Source organism: Podarcis tiliguerta (genome assembly GCF_965153285.1).
Source record: "Podarcis tiliguerta genome assembly, chromosome: 5".
NCBI classification, from domain to species: domain Eukaryota; kingdom Metazoa; phylum Chordata; class Lepidosauria; order Squamata; family Lacertidae; genus Podarcis; species Podarcis tiliguerta.
The window spans coordinates 39,096,643-39,112,803 of NC_139538.1; the positions used below are offsets into that span (position 1 = coordinate 39,096,643).

The 16,161-nt window shown below is 42.9% G+C and overlaps 2 protein-coding genes and 1 long non-coding RNA gene across 4 annotated transcripts in view; 1 reads left to right on the forward strand and 2 right to left on the reverse strand.

The window, feature by feature from the left end:
* The window catches only part of INPP5D (inositol polyphosphate-5-phosphatase D), a 57,397-nt gene extending 51,267 nt beyond the window's left edge, over positions 1–6,130 (forward strand). Inside the window, exons 24-28 of one of the 2 annotated variants that reach the window (XR_014511984.1) lie at positions 1,410–1,506; positions 1,798–1,917; positions 2,364–2,615; positions 3,169–4,918; positions 4,950–6,130. Coding sequence is in view for 1 of the 2 variants with exons in the window: in XM_083443194.1 (XP_083299320.1) it covers positions 1,410–1,506; positions 1,798–1,917; positions 2,364–2,615; positions 3,169–3,736; positions 5,045–5,047 (1,040 nt within the window). In the remaining variant the exon portion in view is untranslated. The remainder of the gene's footprint in view (positions 1–1,409; positions 1,507–1,797; positions 1,918–2,363; positions 2,616–3,168; positions 4,919–4,949) is intronic. The other variant, XM_083443194.1, reaches the window with a different exon arrangement.
* A 4,936-nt stretch (positions 6,131–11,066) lies between these two features.
* Positions 11,067–13,912, reverse strand: LOC310678906. Its single transcript, XR_014512021.1, has 2 exons — positions 13,205–13,912; positions 11,067–13,171 (listed from the first exon to the last, which is right to left on the reverse strand). It is a non-coding gene; the product is annotated as an uncharacterized lncRNA (long non-coding RNA).
* Positions 13,913–15,667: 1,755 nt separating this feature from the next.
* Positions 15,668–16,053, reverse strand: LOC310678889 (large ribosomal subunit protein eL39). Its single transcript, XM_083443435.1, has one exon. The coding sequence runs from the start codon at positions 15,981–15,983 to the stop codon at positions 15,828–15,830; it is 156 nt and encodes a 51-aa protein (XP_083299561.1). The 5' UTR covers positions 15,984–16,053; the 3' UTR covers positions 15,668–15,827.
* Positions 16,054–16,161: the final 108 nt, after the last annotated feature.

Consider the following 16,161-nt stretch of genomic DNA (forward strand, 5'->3'; position numbering starts at 1 on the left):
CCCACAATGCCCTTTAGACATTTTGATATTTGAAGGGAGATATGGAGATAATCTCCTTGTCATGGGAATATCAATGTGTGAAAGAGAAGAGCCGTCACCACTGTGAAAATCCTGAAGAATGATTCTGGTCATAAGCATTTGAAAAGATTTTTTTTCTATGTTCCCCTACCTCTAGTACTAATTGCTGCAAGTGCAAGGAGCTGTGTGTGATTTCTACTGAGAATTTGGCTGGGGTGGGAAGGTTTCAACATCCCCATGTGCTGTGGTGCCAATCGCAATCCAGGGTGTAGTATTTAATTTTTAAAAGATTAAATGTGATTGCTGATCAGGCTCTGGGAGCAGATCTCTCTCTCTCCCTCTCCTCCTCCTTTTCATCAGATATGTTGAAAAATGGGTACCAAATTGGCTCTAAAATGCAAAGATAGCTGTTGTCTTTTTGAAAACATTAGTGGTCTTTGGCATTGTTGAGCCGGATGCCAAACGTAATCGAAATAGAATTAAAATCCTGATAGAAAAGCATTGATATCGAATATCATTCATGGAAGAGAAGTAGCTATGCTTTCTTTCTTCTTGAGAAAAAGAAATCTCTTTGTTTAAATGCCTTATAGTGCTTGGAAAGACCTGCAGATATCAAACCTTTTTGAATATTCAATCTGTACCTTCAAGAGATACTTGGAGGGGGACTTTTTCCAAGGTGCAGCTGTTCCTGTCTCTACAGTGCCAGTGGCTCCAGCATAGCGCCATTTCACTAGTTGTGGTTCTCACAATGTTACTGTAGCTTGTGAGGGGTAGTGGAGACAGTGATGTTTTCCTGGCAGCAATGTGCTCATCATGACAGAGATGGGGCAAGGAGAGTTGGTGGTGGTGAGGACTGAGGAACTGGGCTTCGGTTTCAGCAGAGAGGGCGGGATATAAATAAAATTTTATTATTATATGATTATTATTTGCAGTGCCAGCCCTGGAGCTCACCTGCCCCCTTCACTACATTGCTTCATCTTTGCCCTGGTACTGCCAAGAGAATGGCACTGCCCACCCCACCCTCATGTTACACTAGGATGAATGGATTTTTATTTTATTTTTTCATTTATGTAACTCTTAACAAGTACAGAGACCCTCTCAGGCCTATGTAGGCAGTGAGGGGAGATGAATTCAGCTAACCACCCAAATTCTACTAGAGAATGAGGCAGATGAGCCTAGTCTTGAAACCCGCCTGTTGGGACCCCTGGAAGAGTTTTAGGAGTCACACAGGGGGAGGAGAGGCTGAGGAAGTTCCATTGCATGGCTACAATTCCTTGTGCTTGTGGAACCGTTTAGTTGGAGACTGCATCTCAGGGATTTAGAACCTAAATGTTACAACCTTGTACTGCAGCCCTAAGCACTGTTATATTTCTTTTGTGTCTTTCCTCTAGACTTTGTGAAGATTGAACGGGATGAGGCTGCTGGCCAGAAACCAGTGAGGGTCTCAAGCTCTGTAGACTATGCCAAAGAGTGGGAGCCGATGAATAGGTAGGATAAAGGCAGTTAATTTATGTGTGCAAAGATGACTGACATGTTGGCTGGTGACGTGCCCTCAGGCAGATATGGATCTGCCAGAGCTTGTGTGCATTGCAGAATAAACAAGAAAGTTGTTTACATGTATTATTCCCCAGCACATCAAGAGAATATAATAAGAGCATTGAAAATTATCTCCAAATAAAGTAACAGATGTGAAAAATGGCTGCATGGAGAAAATGCTACCATTATGTTTGAAAATTATCAGATTATGGAACCTACTAACGCACTGTCTTCCCCTGAAAGGGAGCCTTGTTCCAGCAGAAAATCTACTCACATAATGGCCAAAGAAGCAGCAGCTATTGCCCGCTATCGAGGAACGGCGACAACTTCTCTAGATGAACCGAGCAAGACTGATCCTTTGCGGTAGTGATTTTTATCTTAATGTGCTTTGCTGTGTGCACTAAAGAATTCTTCCTGCCTAGAAGAGGAGCCTGGAAATGCAGTCAGCCTCCAAATATTTCTAGACTCCCAACTCCCAGCACCCTTGACCATTGGTTGTGGTGGCTGGGCCTGATAGGGAGCTGAGTTCAGACCATCTGGAGAGCACCAGGTTGGGAAAAGCTGCTCTAGATAAAAACCTTGCTTCTCTAACTTTGTATTAAGAACACAAGACTGCTGGATGAGGCCAGTGGCCCATCTAGTCCAGCATCCTGTTCTCACAGTGGCCAGCCAGCTTATAAACTGGACATGAGTGCAACATGCCCAGCTGCACTTCCCAGCTACTGATATTCTATGCTAAGGGTTGGGTTTCGCTTCTCTAACTCTGTATTCTGACTGATTTTCTGCCTTCCGCAACTCTTTCTCCTCAGAAGTACAGTGGCCACAGATATCAATAATCCCAGCTTCTTACGGATGGCGGCTGCCTCTCAACAATTCCCTGCAACAGGCCAACTTAAGCAGATCCCTTCACCAGACCAACTGCCTGCTGCGTGGAACTATGACCTACAATCCAAAGACAGCACTTGTCTGATGGGACTAGAGTCTCCCACCACGCCTTCCACCCAGTCACCCGGATCTCCAAGAGCACCCACTCAGTCTACAACTCATCGAAAAGATCAAGTGTGAGTTTTTGCACAGCCTCTAGAGATGTTCTAATTCCTCCTCATTCACCTGCTCTTTAGCAGAGTAATTCATCGGCGTTTGAGAGATTGGCTGGGCTGTAGGTGCCAGGTGTTAAAAGCGATTGGGAACTTATGACACTCCAGTTGTTCCTATTATTCTAGACAACTGGCTATAGTCCAACATTTCAAGGACATCAGATTCTCTACCCATGGACCACAGAAACTAGAAAATATTAAGTGAGGTGCCACCAGCATCACCACCTTCCTGGTAGGCAGACACAGTAACTTCTCTGAAGTGCATAGTTGGTACATCTAATTTCAACAAATCATTTCCAGCCCAGCTGAAGGCACTTTTTAAAATCTAAGCACTGTCGTGGTGGTGAACAGGTTTTTAATACCACTGCTACTGTATAAAGTTCAGTCTTCACCAGCATTTTATTCTCATGTATTTTATCACAGTCATTTTGATTACTTCCCCGCCTCTTTTAATTTCTTTGGTTTAACCTGTCCTTGCTTTCCCTTTGATATTTCCCCCACTCCTTTCCCATTGCAGGTATGCCGAGGTGAGGAAAAGCATGATAGAGCCGTTTCTACCAGATGACATGTACCCTAAACCAGAGATGATTGATAACCCACTATATGACTTTGCAAAAACCAAGGACAAAGTGCCGTCCAAGAGAGAGCAGGAATTCTCCAAGATGTCTCGAAAAGAGCTCCCAAATATCCCTGACCTGAGCTTCTCTTTCCCCAAGTTACCGGAGCCTGACAGTAGCAAATCGGCATACAAGCAGCAGTCCTCCCCACCCTTCCCAGTCCCTGCATCCAGAGTTCGTTGTCACACCTATTCCACCCAATCCGAGGGAAAGACTGCAGTGCCTGAAAAGACTTTTGGCAAGCAGAAGCCCTGTTCCAACTTAGACCCCCTAGTGCCACCACTGAAGAAACCTGTCAAATTCTCAAGGTCTGAAGTAGGACACAGCAAACCACCTCTTCCATCCAAGAGTCAAGTGGTGCTTGACATGCAGAACACCAAGGGAAAAGATTACCGAGACAGCTCAGAACTTCCACACCACAGAAAGCACCAAAACGACAGTGGACCTGTAAGCCGGACAACGATGCCGGTACGTTTAGGATAGGGCTGCAGGAAGTGGCAGCTGCTATGCAGTGCGCTTCAGGCAGAGATTTTTCCCAGCCCTACATGAAGATGCTGTGGGCTGAACCTGGGGCTATTTGCATAACAAGCGGGTGCTCTGCCACTGAGCTACTGTCTTTGCTTTTTGTTGTTGTAAGCCAGTGTGATGCATTGCAATTATTAGAAGTGTTGTTATCATTGTAGTGAAAGGGATTTACCATTTGTTGAAAATGTGCTTCAACAGCCTGCTGAAGTTTTGGGGCCAAATTTTAATTGGGGCAAGATGCTGCCGTGCTTTGGTGATTACTTTTGCTGTAAGGCCACACAGAACCAAACGGTTTGACTCTCATTTACCACCAGTGTTTGCATTTTTCGTTACTTTATAATAATTATTATATATTTATCCCACCTTTTTCCATGTCAGGACTCAAGGCGGCTTACAGGGATCATAAAAAAGTTGATAGAAGTATATGCTACTGTATATGCATATATAAAACCTAATAAAACCATACCAATACTTACAATAAAACCAGCGTAACACTTGCCCTTTCATTAAAAGCAGTCAGTTCCCTAAACCCAAACCCACTTAATCCTTTGGGTGGTAAATGAGAGTCCAATTCATTTACCACTAAAGAACAAAGTGGTTTTGGTTTGTGAATAAACTAATAATGCAAATATTAGACTGATAACCGGAGACACAATGGTTAAAACTTATTTTGAAAAACATGTTAGTAGTAACAGGCAGCGAGTTTAGGTTCAGGATAATGCACCCTGCTAAAGTGCTGATGTTGATCCTTTCCTTGATTTTAGAGAAGATCCTGATTGCAAGCCAATCAATTTCAGGTCTTCTGCTGCACTGGTAGCTTTGGGGTAGCGGGAAGAAGATAAAGGAGAATACTTTTTAGCTGTATGCCTCAATGGCATCAGAGACAACTGTTAAGTATTTGTTGGCTGCTTAAAACTTTAGGAGCTAAAGTCTTATATCTGAGGGTCCCTTTGCGCAGAGATACAATACCTGCTGAGGTATTACACAAGAGCATCACCAGAGCAGATACAGATAGTGCTTCTGCAAAACAAACAGTAACTTGGGCTTAATGCAAAATGCATCCACCAAAAATGGCTCCTAGTGTCATCTACAAGGCAGATATTGCTTGAGGCAAACAATGTCTTGGTGGAGAGCCTGGCTTAACATTTAGAATTAGGTTAAGATGTAGGGTCCTTGCCTTTGGGCAGTGTAAATGCTATATAATTATTCTGTAGGTAAGCTGAAGAGTGGATGTTCTTTTTGTCTTCGCAGTGAACAACAACTTCACAGATGAGATCTTGAAACGAGTCCTGAAGTGAACCTGCATGGACATTTCCGAGAGTTTATGTCTGTATCCTCTGATCTGGTTCACAAAGTCCTGGAATTCTTTTTAATTTTTTGAAAGAGATAATCTCTATCTATCAGTACACATCTCCTGAGACATCATGCAAGACTTCTTTAGACGAAGATACACGAAGATGTCCGATACCGGCAAATGCCGTAATGGTTAAAATAATAATAATAGATTTTTTACATTGCAGCTTTGGTAATTCTTTTGAGAGCAAAGGAGTTGTGAACATTTGTGTTACAAAAGGTACTAAGGATGGGAAAAGGAGAAAAGCACAAGTTAGGTACATCCAAAAAGTGCTCTGCATACACAAGCTTGTAGGTTACTGTATTTCAAACCTGAATGAGGGCAATTCTTTCTCAGCAGGAACCATCTTGAAATTGGCAGAGCTTCATGGCATTCCTCCCCTCAGTGGAGTGGAAAAGCAAGAACAAACAATGCTGTCAAAAGTGCTATAACTTTGTATTTTTCACAGGATTAGGGCAGAAAGAGTATGGATTTTCTGGTAGTATGTGTGTCCCTTGAAACTGCAGGTCTATTAATAGTAATCTGCCACCGAGTTTTTCTTCCAATTAGTTTGATGGGTAGCATGGATTGGGATAAAGGGGCTCCTTAGTAGGTACAGAAAAATCCCTAGCTATTAATACCAGAAGAGCCTTAGCAATCTGATCTGTCCTCGTGGTTTTTTTATTAGTAAGTAGGAAAGAATGTGGAGGTTTTTTTTAAATATAATTTTTAAGTACAAATGTGAAGCAAATTAAAATGACCACTAGAAGTTAGTCTAGCATTTTTTAACAAGTCAATCCTACTGCAGAGTAGAATGTCTTCCTGGTTGTTTTAGTGGCATTAGATACAGGCTGCCTTCATTGAACATGATGTCAGCGATAATGTTTAGTTACTTTTTACTTGTCTCTCTCAGACCCTCGTGCACAGTTTTGTCATAAAATTGTGCAGTTTCTAATGCCTACTTTGTTAAAATGTGTTGCTAAAATTAAAAAAAAGATAATTTGTTTTTATGTGCTGATAATTATAAAGGGTCTGCAGCTGCCACCTGGGTGCTCAGGGTGCACTGCCTTGGGAGAGAAGTTGGATATAAAATATACTGAATGATCAAGTAAGTAAATACAGGTGTAGCATTATTTGGGTGTTGGGAAGCACGCTTGCCATGTTCTATCCAAATGAATTGTTTTGTCTCCATGGCTGAACTTGAGAAAAGCTGGTTCTGCATGATGGAACAGAAGCATGGAGGAGCGGATTATCGAAGGCTATGCTAGTTGTGCTATCTATGCCTCTACAGTAGGAAGCAGCATGCTTCTGCAAGCCAGTTGCTGGAAGCCAAAGGAGGGGAGAGTGTTCTTGTGCTTGGGTCCTGCCTGTGGATTTCCAACAGGCATCAGGCTAACCATCATAAACCTATCCCTGGAGCACTTCTCCAACTTTTTGTGAAATGGATTGGCTTGCATCCTAAGGCATGCAATGTAATGAAATTCACAGGAGGACAGTTTCCTGTCCCTCTTTCTTATCCCACATCATTCAGGTGATCTCCCAGACCTAGCCCTGTAGCCAGTCTTCCTTGTTAAGTGGGACTGCCACATTTCTAGGTAAAGCATTTGAGGGGCAGACTCACAGTACTAGCTAATGCCACGCCCCCATACCGGTAGAGAGGATCTGAGGGCCAAGGTAGGGAAAGGAAAAGGCAGCGATCTTCCCTCTCCTCCATGCAGAGAGTGTGTTAACTTACCTAATGGGCTATGTAAAAGTTACATTAACAGAAAATGTAGTGTGAACACCAGGAATTAAATGACTGGCATGAAAATTATTAATAATAATAATTAGCTGCTTTACTAACCTAGAGGTTACCATAGCATAGACAACATAAATTAGTCTATTACTATCTAGGCATAGCTAGACCACCAGCCAAAAGGAAGGGAAGGCACTCAGCGACTGAAGCAACCATGATGGATACAGAAGGACCCCCAAGCTACATATCTGCTCCTTCAGAGGGGAATGCTATCTTTTGTGGGACCAACATTGACTAGCCAACGCCTTGACAGCACAGCCCTTCTAGCTGATTTGGAGGGAATCAAAAGTTGTGTTGAAATTAAGGGAAATTAGGTAAATGGAATGCCACTTCAAAATAAATTGAATGCATCAAGATCACAGCTAGCTATATATTGTCATGGTTCAACCAACTGCTGTCATCTGTGCTATCAGTTCCCAGCTCTGCTGAGCATTTGTGGCCTCTTGCTAGCACTCATTATTTCATTATTTAATATCTCCATAAGCCTCCTAAGTAATGGCTTTTAAACTAATTGACACCCCCCCCATGGTGATCAATATTCATTTAAAATTTATTTGATTTGCTTACACAACTTGGGGGGAAGTATGGGGAAATAAATTGTAGAGCTATGGGGAAGTAGTTTCTGGAGGAATGAGGGATATGGGGAATCTTAGAGACCCCACAGATCACAAAAGTCAGCTCTTCTGAGAAAGGTATTAACCATGAATCTCTCACAAAACGTGTAGTTTTGGCTCAGTACCAGTAACATTATATCTATAAATAGCCCTACTAATACACTGTTGGCTTTGAAAAGAAGAAGGTAAACAGCCAACTGGCAGATCGATTAGGAATCTTTCAAACTGCCACCTGAAATATATATTAAGGACAATCAGTTTTCTTTCTTTCCTGCTGCTTTTTGCCTAGAAAGGTCATATCTGATTGAGAGGAGACTCAGGATCAAATATCACTGCTTTTGCCACACACTCCCACCACTTATCCCAGCCATTTCCCTGTTAAATTACTGTGAGTGCTCTAACGCAGTTTGTTTCCCACAGATACACTTCCCAACTTTAGCCCAGTTCTTAAAATAGCTGTGTTCTTTCAGTGTGCCGTATTTCCATGGAGATCCAGCTGTCAGGAATGCTTGAAGGTTTTCAGCTACAGTTTGTAACATGTAGAATGCAATGACATTTTAAAAGCATGATTGCTTTCCCCCACAGCAGAGATCGCTCGCACAGCTTTTACCTGTCACTCTCAGGTCAGTCCTAAAGAATGCAGGTCCCAGATTTGATTGCCAGTCAATCTGAAACACTTAAATGGTCCATTTCCTATGTGAGCTGTGCCATCAGCTTTATCTGTGAGCTGCCTGATTTTACAGCCATATCTAAAACTCAAGGATGGGGAGCTAGGTAGAACATGTCTTCTTAAACAAGGTCCTATCTAGATATCTATTTGCCCAGCCTTCTGGCTGAGTGCTGCATGTAGGGCAGGAAAAGCAGGAAGTGTCCCAAAGATAAGTCAGGTACCTTCTTCCTAGGACACCACTGCAATCGCTGTAGGAGCCTGCCACAATTTTCACTGTAAGTTGTGTGGATCAGCACAGACTCAAGCATCACCCATGTTAAGTTGTGGGTGAACATATCAGACGATATAGCGATTCTTCAAACAGCTCTTGTTTATTCACAGGCCAGAACAGAACTGAAGGGTTCAGCCAGCCTGCTTATATAGAGCTCCACTAGAACGCAACAGTAACCATTTTCTGTAACTATCCAATCACTGAACCTCACTTTCGATCCCTTATTTGCATATGTGGACCTGAGTGAAAACTATCTACAGTATTCCCCCTGCTGGCCCAGGGTGAGAACTTCAGTACATAACAATTCATATCTGGACTGTAGGGTGCAAAAGTGTAAAAATTGCACTTCTGATTCCATTTATAGGACAACAGGTGCCACAGTTTGTGCATTGTTTTCTTCAGGTTTGATATTTTGTGGGAATTCCTTACTGTTCTACCTACTCAAGAAAACTCCAGTTTCCATCTCACGACTTTAGTTCCAAAGGGATATCCACCCCCACTCAGTTTTTCAGAGACCCTGCATGCCAGAGCTCCCCCAAATCAGATACCAGACTTGACAAAGCAGTTGTAGAGCATGGGGCTATGTTTTGAATTTAGAAGATTTAAATCAAATCCCTTGTAGATTGCAATGAATTTTTATACCCTCTGTGCACATGCATACAGGTGACATTTTCTAGCGAATTGTCTTGCCCTCAGTATCGCTCCAGCTAAAGTGCATTTCTGAGCAGCACACTTTCGTTATTTTGTTTAACTGGGTAGGCAGCTTTAGAGATAACCATGAAGAGTCTAATTACTTGTGCTGTTGTGTCAACGATTTCCAGGTAAGTCAAAAATGGTTCTTGAAGAAAAATATCCTCGGGGAACATTGCAGCTAGTTTATTCCTTCTTCCACTTTTCTATTTCAACACAATTGTTTGCTTTCTTGGATTCAAATTACAGTAGCAGTCCATGCAGTGAAGTAGGTGGGGAAACCACTGCTCTGCTGGCTTCTGAATATGGCATATTGTTGGCACTTATTGGAGACAGAGGGGCAAGGTGTAGGGAGTGAGGTGCTGTGCAGACACATGAGCAAGAGAGTCAAACGGGCTGTGCCACGCCACACAGCACCGAGTGCCCCACGTCTCGTCCCTCCCCTCTGCTAAGGGCCATTGTGATCGGAAGCCAGGCAGCAGCAGTGGCCCATCTGCACCACCACACACACTGCTGCTGTATCTGTAGGAACTAGAGCCAGTGTGGTGTGAGAGCCAGTGTGGTGTAGTGGTTAAGAGCGGTAGTCTCGTAATCTGGGGAACCGGGTTTGCGTCTCCGCTCCTCCACATGCAGCTCTGGGTGACCTTGGGCCAGTCACACTTCTTTGAAGTCTCTCAGCCCCACTCACCTCACAGAGTGTTTGTTGTGGGGGAGGAAGGGAAAGGAGAATGTTAGCTGCTTTGAGACTCCTTAAAGGGAGTGAAAGGCAGGATATCAAATCCAAACTCTTCTTCTTCTTCTTCTTCTTATCACTGGTGGTATTAATCCAAGTGATTCAAAAATTGTTATTATTGGACCGGCACGTGATCACTCTCAGGCCTAGTGAGAATTTTTGAAGTTCTCAAAATAAGAAATTGCTGGCTATGACAGAATAAAAAAATCTACCACACTGTTACCCTTTCATCCAATACATGCAGGAAGATCCGTTTCTGCATCTCTATCCATCCCATTACAAATACACAGATGGAACTTAAAAACAAGGACAAAAAGAGACTGGCTCTCATTTTACTAATTCTGCGCTCTTCAGAGTCCCTAATGGGGAAAGAGGTAAACTCTTCTGATGGAAAACCCATTTTCTCCCATATTTGGCAAGTGTCGTTGCCCAGTCCAAGCATTCATGTCGCCAGCTATTACTCTGAGACTTAAACAGTGCAAGGGGAAGGGAGGGGCTTTAATCACTAGTACTGTTTTGCAATGAATGATTTAAAAATAAAAGTCTGGAAGCTAGTATTTGACAACCCACCCCATAAGAAACAACTGACAAGTTACAGAAAAATTAAGGAACACTATGCTGAACAGAAATAATCAGGTGAGCTGGAAGGAGGAAGCTTCTAAATAACATTGCAGGGGACCTTTGCTAAATGAGACGAGAAAATGTTATAGAAAGATTTTGGACATGAAGATAGATATTAATAATGTGCTATATTAAAAGCCATGTAGAGCCACTGTTCTCAGCTGATTGCTGAAGTATTTCTTTTCTCCATTAATAGCAAGCCCTTTTCTCCGTTAGTAAAGAGCGCCATTTAAAGTTTCTCTCAAGAAGCTATGCAATTACTCATAATAACAGTTCAGTGTATAGGTAATTTTCAGAGACTCCCTCTTGGTTGCTTACTTTAGTTGATGAAAGCATCAAAGAGTTTTCTTAGGCATGTGGGAAACCTTGACATAATTTAAAAGACAAATCTTAAGCCGCATTTGTTCAAAATATATTGTTGTGAAAGCATTGCCCCCCCCCCCCAAATTAAGGTGTATTCTTGCTCTGTGTCAAATACTGCAGAAGCATATAGTCAGTATAGTACAACATAGGCCAGGACACAAAACCAATCCACACTATAATTGCTAATTTGTACTTCTTTTCCTTGTAAATTTTATTTATAATTCACATCTACAGTGGATTCAATAAGCAGCACAACAAAAGCTGTGAGAATGACAATAAAAGCATTCACACAATACAAGCCATTCACCCACACAGATTTATCTCCTTGCTTAGAATGATATGTGCACGAATTTATGCTTAATTACAATTGTTCTTTTCTTTCTCTGTTTTTATTTTTGTTTCAGCTCCTAACAAGCAAAAGCAGTTTTGCCCCAAGTAACTCAATTAAGGATATCATGCATGCTAGAGCTTCAGTATCATCAAAATCACACAACAATTAACATAAAAAGGAAGTGTAGTTCAAAGTTGTTGTTAAAAAACACTTAAATTTTGACAGAAAGACTGTATATAAAAGCAAGCATATGGAGCACTCTGTCATGCCTGAACATATTTGTCCTAGTCATTGATTTACATAAATAAATTTGAAACATGCACACGCACACCTCTGTCAGTACACTTCTACCATTACATTACACTCCTACCATTAGAACCATTGGTGAAATGAGAGCTCCATAATGGCGGAGACTACCTTTACACCTAAGGAACTTGGCTAAAAAAGAGAATTTGCAATAGATTTGCAGTCCATTAATTGGCATGGCTTGTCATCAGCAGAGTACAGTTAAAATATGGATAACTTAAATTAATTTACATGATCAGACTTAAAGGTGATGAGTCCAGGTGCCCTGAAGTCTAATTGTAAGGCAAGCCCTCAGTTTTAAGATTTTTCCTAAAGCACTTAATTTCTGGTTGCAAATAAATTATGGATCTTGTACTTCTAATCTGCAAATTGCTTTATGTTATCTAGATTTCCCCTTCTACCACTAGCCCTAGGGTTAAGGCTGACAGGTCTATAATTTCTTGGACCTATTTTAAAAAAATGAAATGAAATTATGTTACTCATGCTGCAATCGGCAAACACTCATCGAGCTGCAGCCCAAAATGTGAAAAGCAGAAGTGGAATGGATGCAAAGGGGAAGATGCTACAGAGTTGCTTCCTTGCTTAATTTTCCACCTCCAGCGCTCTACCCCCTCTCCAAATCTGCCCAGAACTACTGTAGTGTTGATTCCATATTAGCACTGTTGGGTATGTCATTTTTCCCAACCAAGCAAGATTTATTGTCCAGACCCAAACAACAACAACAACAACTTATTATTTATACCCCGCCCATCTGGCTGGGTTTCCCCAGCCACTCTGGGCGGCTTCCAACAAAATATTAAAATACAATAGTCCTTCAGATATTAAAAGCTTCCCTAAACAGGGCTGCCTTCAGATGTCTCCTAAAAGTCTGGTAGTTGTTTTTTCCTTTGGCATCTGGTGGGGAGGGTGTTCCACAGGGCGGGTGCCACTACCGAGAAGGCCCTCTGCCTGGTTCCATGTAACTTCACTTTTCGCAGTGAGGGAACTGCCAGAAGGCCCTCGGCGCTGGACCTCAGTGTCCGGGCAGAATGATGGGGGTGGACACGCTCCTTCAGGTACACTGGACTGAGGCTGTTTAGGGCTTTAAAGGTCAGCACCAGAACTTTGAAAGGGGCTCGGAAACGTACTGGGAGCCAATGTAGGTCTTTCAAAACCAGTGTTATGTGATCTTGGCAGCCGCTCCCAGTCACCAGTCTAGCTGCCATATTCTGGATTAGTTGTAGTTTCCGCGTCACCTTCAAAGGTAGCCCCACGTAGAGCGCATTGCAGTAGTCCAAGCAGTAGATAACTAGAGCATGCACCACTCTGGGGAGACAGTCCGCAGGCAGGTAGGGTCTCAACCTGCATACCAGATGGAGCTGGTAAACAGCTGCCCTGGACACAGAATTAACCTGCGCCTACATGGACAGCTATGAGTCCAAAATGACTCCCAGGCTGCTCACCTGGTCCTTGAGGGGCAGTTACCCCATTCAGGACCAGGGAGTTATTCCATGGTAAACAAACTGCAGCTTCTATTAAGGTTAACATGCATGTTAGAGCTTCAGAAATATCCAGAAAAATGGGGTCAGTGTTGACAAGGCCCTGCTGTCTCCCCACATTTGCCATGTCTTAGGAGGAGGTAAGATTCCTTTCTTCACACAGGTGGGAATACCTGTGAGGTTCTCTCTTCTGATACCAACATGACATTTTTTAAAATGTGGGACTTTTATTTGCAGGTTGCCTACAAGTATTTTTGGAGCATTTTTTAATATTATTATAGACTGAAGGTAGCAACTAAAATCCCCAGCTCCTCTGAAACTCATGCAAAGTAGCACATGCTTCATGGTACACATGCATTTAGCTATTTATTGCACTAAACACCCATTAAACTGTCATGTACTCTGACTCTGCTGTGCAAGACAGTGACAATGCTTTTGTTGTGCTCTCAGAAGAGCTATTTATACACTCTGAGTCATGATTCTTGAAATGGTGTTCTTTCACCACCTATTAAAAATTAGAAGCATCATTAATTCCTACAAAAGCCACTGCATGTGCTCACTGTTTGGCTCCTTGGAGGAAGGAAACATTTTCATTATTTCAGAGTCCTATTGAAATTACAAAGATTTCAAAATCAATATAGGGTGCAAGTATGTTCACCCACACCTGGGTATACTGAATACGATGAGGCTTGCTTTGCAACAGATACACTTTAAGATTTCCTTGCACATCACAGGACTCATTTTGCAACATTCAGACTCATTTGGCAATGCTTTTAGAAATGTGTCACCCTTTCCTCTGTTTAAGGTAACTTTTTGTTTGGCAAATTACAAATGCATGCACAATACAATTCTAGTATACCATTTTACAATGACATAAGTGTATGCTGGGAGGATCTAGGTGTGTGTTTGCGTGCGTGTGCCTATAAAAAGATTCCTAAATCAAGTCCAATAAGCTTGGATATATAACACAGAATTCCATTTTATATTAAATGTTTGGCCTGGTCCCTTCTTAAGAACCTACAAATAGTGGCTTGGCGTGGCTGAAAACATGCAAAGAACAAGATGGTGCCTTTGCTCCATTCCACATACAGAAACCCACGATACTGGCAGCTGAACCTTCTTTCAGTACTGGCAATGGGACACTGTTCTCCACCACATTTGAGGGCAGCAGACTAACTCAAGAAGCACACAGCTCTGTCCTCCAACATCTCACTACCATTATCTGCAACTCAGCTTCTGCTGCCTGAGATGACTGCCTCACTCACTAATGCAGGAGTGGGAAACCTCTAGCCTTATGAGCCTAACCAGGCCTTCCAGGCCAAGTCATGCCCACCTGCCCTACACCTGATGGCCTAAAAACACAGGAACCTCAGGCCAATAATGCAGAACTTATGTATACTTTTATATACATACACATTACCGTCTATCAGCCCCTTTGTAACTGACCTTAAGGTAGCCAAAGAAAAATTAAAGTGAGAGACTGCGACATGAAACCATTGAGTGCACCATTGGTTTCAATGCTGTGATTTGTGGTTTGAATTGGCACAGCAGGTTTTTATTACACTACAGGTGTTCATTAGTTCGCCTGTGTTATCCATTACAGTCATACTTTGGAAGTTACACAGAATCCGTTCCGGAAGTCTGTTCAACTTCGAAATGTTCAGAAACCAAGGCGTGGCTTCTGATTGGTTTCCTATAGTGCAGACACACCGGCAACAATAGCGGAAGCCACGGCAAACATTTGCCTTCCAAAAAAGCATTCAAAAACTGGGACACTCACTTCCAGTTTTCAATCGTTTGGGAGCCAGAACGTTCAACTCCCAGGGCATTCAGGAGCAGAGATACAACTGTACTGTTTTTGTATGAATGCCACTGTTAGTGCCATCTGTAGTTTATGGCATTTCATTTCCTTCTGACTACACTGTTTACAATCTCTCTCCCCCGCTTCCCTAGTGTAAGTATGTACCTGCAACTCAAGACAACACTTTATACATCTGATGAAGTGCAGTACACAGTACAGTGGTACTTCGGGTGAAGTACTTAATTCGTTCCGGAGGTCCGTTCTTAACCTGAAACTGTTCTTAACCTGAAGCACCACTTTAGCTAATGGGGCCTCCTGCAGCCGCCGCACCGCCGGAGCACGATTTCTGTTCTCATCCTGAAGCAAAGTTCTTAACCTGAAGCACTATTTTTGGGTTAGCGAAGTCTGTAACCTGAAGCGTATGTAACCCAAGGTCCCACTGTAGTCCACGAAAACTTCAGTCCTGCTAGTCTTTGAAGTGCCACGAGATTCTTTGTTGCTTTTGCTGCAAGAGACTAACATGGTGGTCTCGCCTTCGGAGCCCGTTACCTGGCACTATGTCCCATGAAACTCACTAGGGTTTACTTCTGAGTAAACATTACCCGTGCTCATCCGGAGTGTGTGGCTGATGTGCAATGACCTGGGTGGGGGTGGAAAAACTGCTTCCTCCTGTTGAGGAGGATCAGTGGAGCAGCTGTCTGGGCTCCGAGCCTTTGGGCGCCGCCGGGGTGTTAACTAAGAAGCATGTTTTGAAGCGGGGGAAAAGTTGCCCAGCTGAGATGGACAAGGCACAGCTTTCATTTGCAGACGGCCAGTGTACGGGCGAGGCGAAGAACGTGTTGAAATTCCCCTATTCCCCCCCCCCCTCCATCATTCAGTTTTTAATTCATTAATATTTGTAATAACAAATATTTTTACAAAGGGGGGAGACTGCACAGCACAAGACAGAATTCCAGCCCGGATAATGTGGCAGGTTGGTAGGAAGAGACCATTCAGGGTTGTGCCGGTAAGATTGGAGCTGCTTCTCTTTACAGGCCGAGCTTGGTCCTCCTCCAGTGTCTCCTTTTGGAGTTGTACCTGATTTTATTGCCAGTCTTCATGCGGATCCATTGCGGGATGGGCCGGTTCTGCTTCTGCTTCTTAGCGAGAAACCGCTTGATCTTGAAAGTCTTGTGGGAAGACATACTCAAGCTCCACCAACCGCTCACCACAATGGCTGCAAACGAAAAGAGCTTGAAATTTCCCTATTACGCAATAGTCCACACTCTCAAAATCTGTTTTGCCCCTTCCCTTCCTAAGATGGCGGCTTCGGAGATGCCTCCTCCCAGGATCCGTTCCAAAGAAGGAGGTCGGTGCACAGAC

Excerpts from the sequence above, each read along its gene's own strand:
- LOC310678889 (XM_083443435.1), bottom strand. The coding sequence starts at position 15,983 with ATGTCTTCCCACAAGACTTTCAAGATCAAGCGGTTTCTCGCTAAGAAG.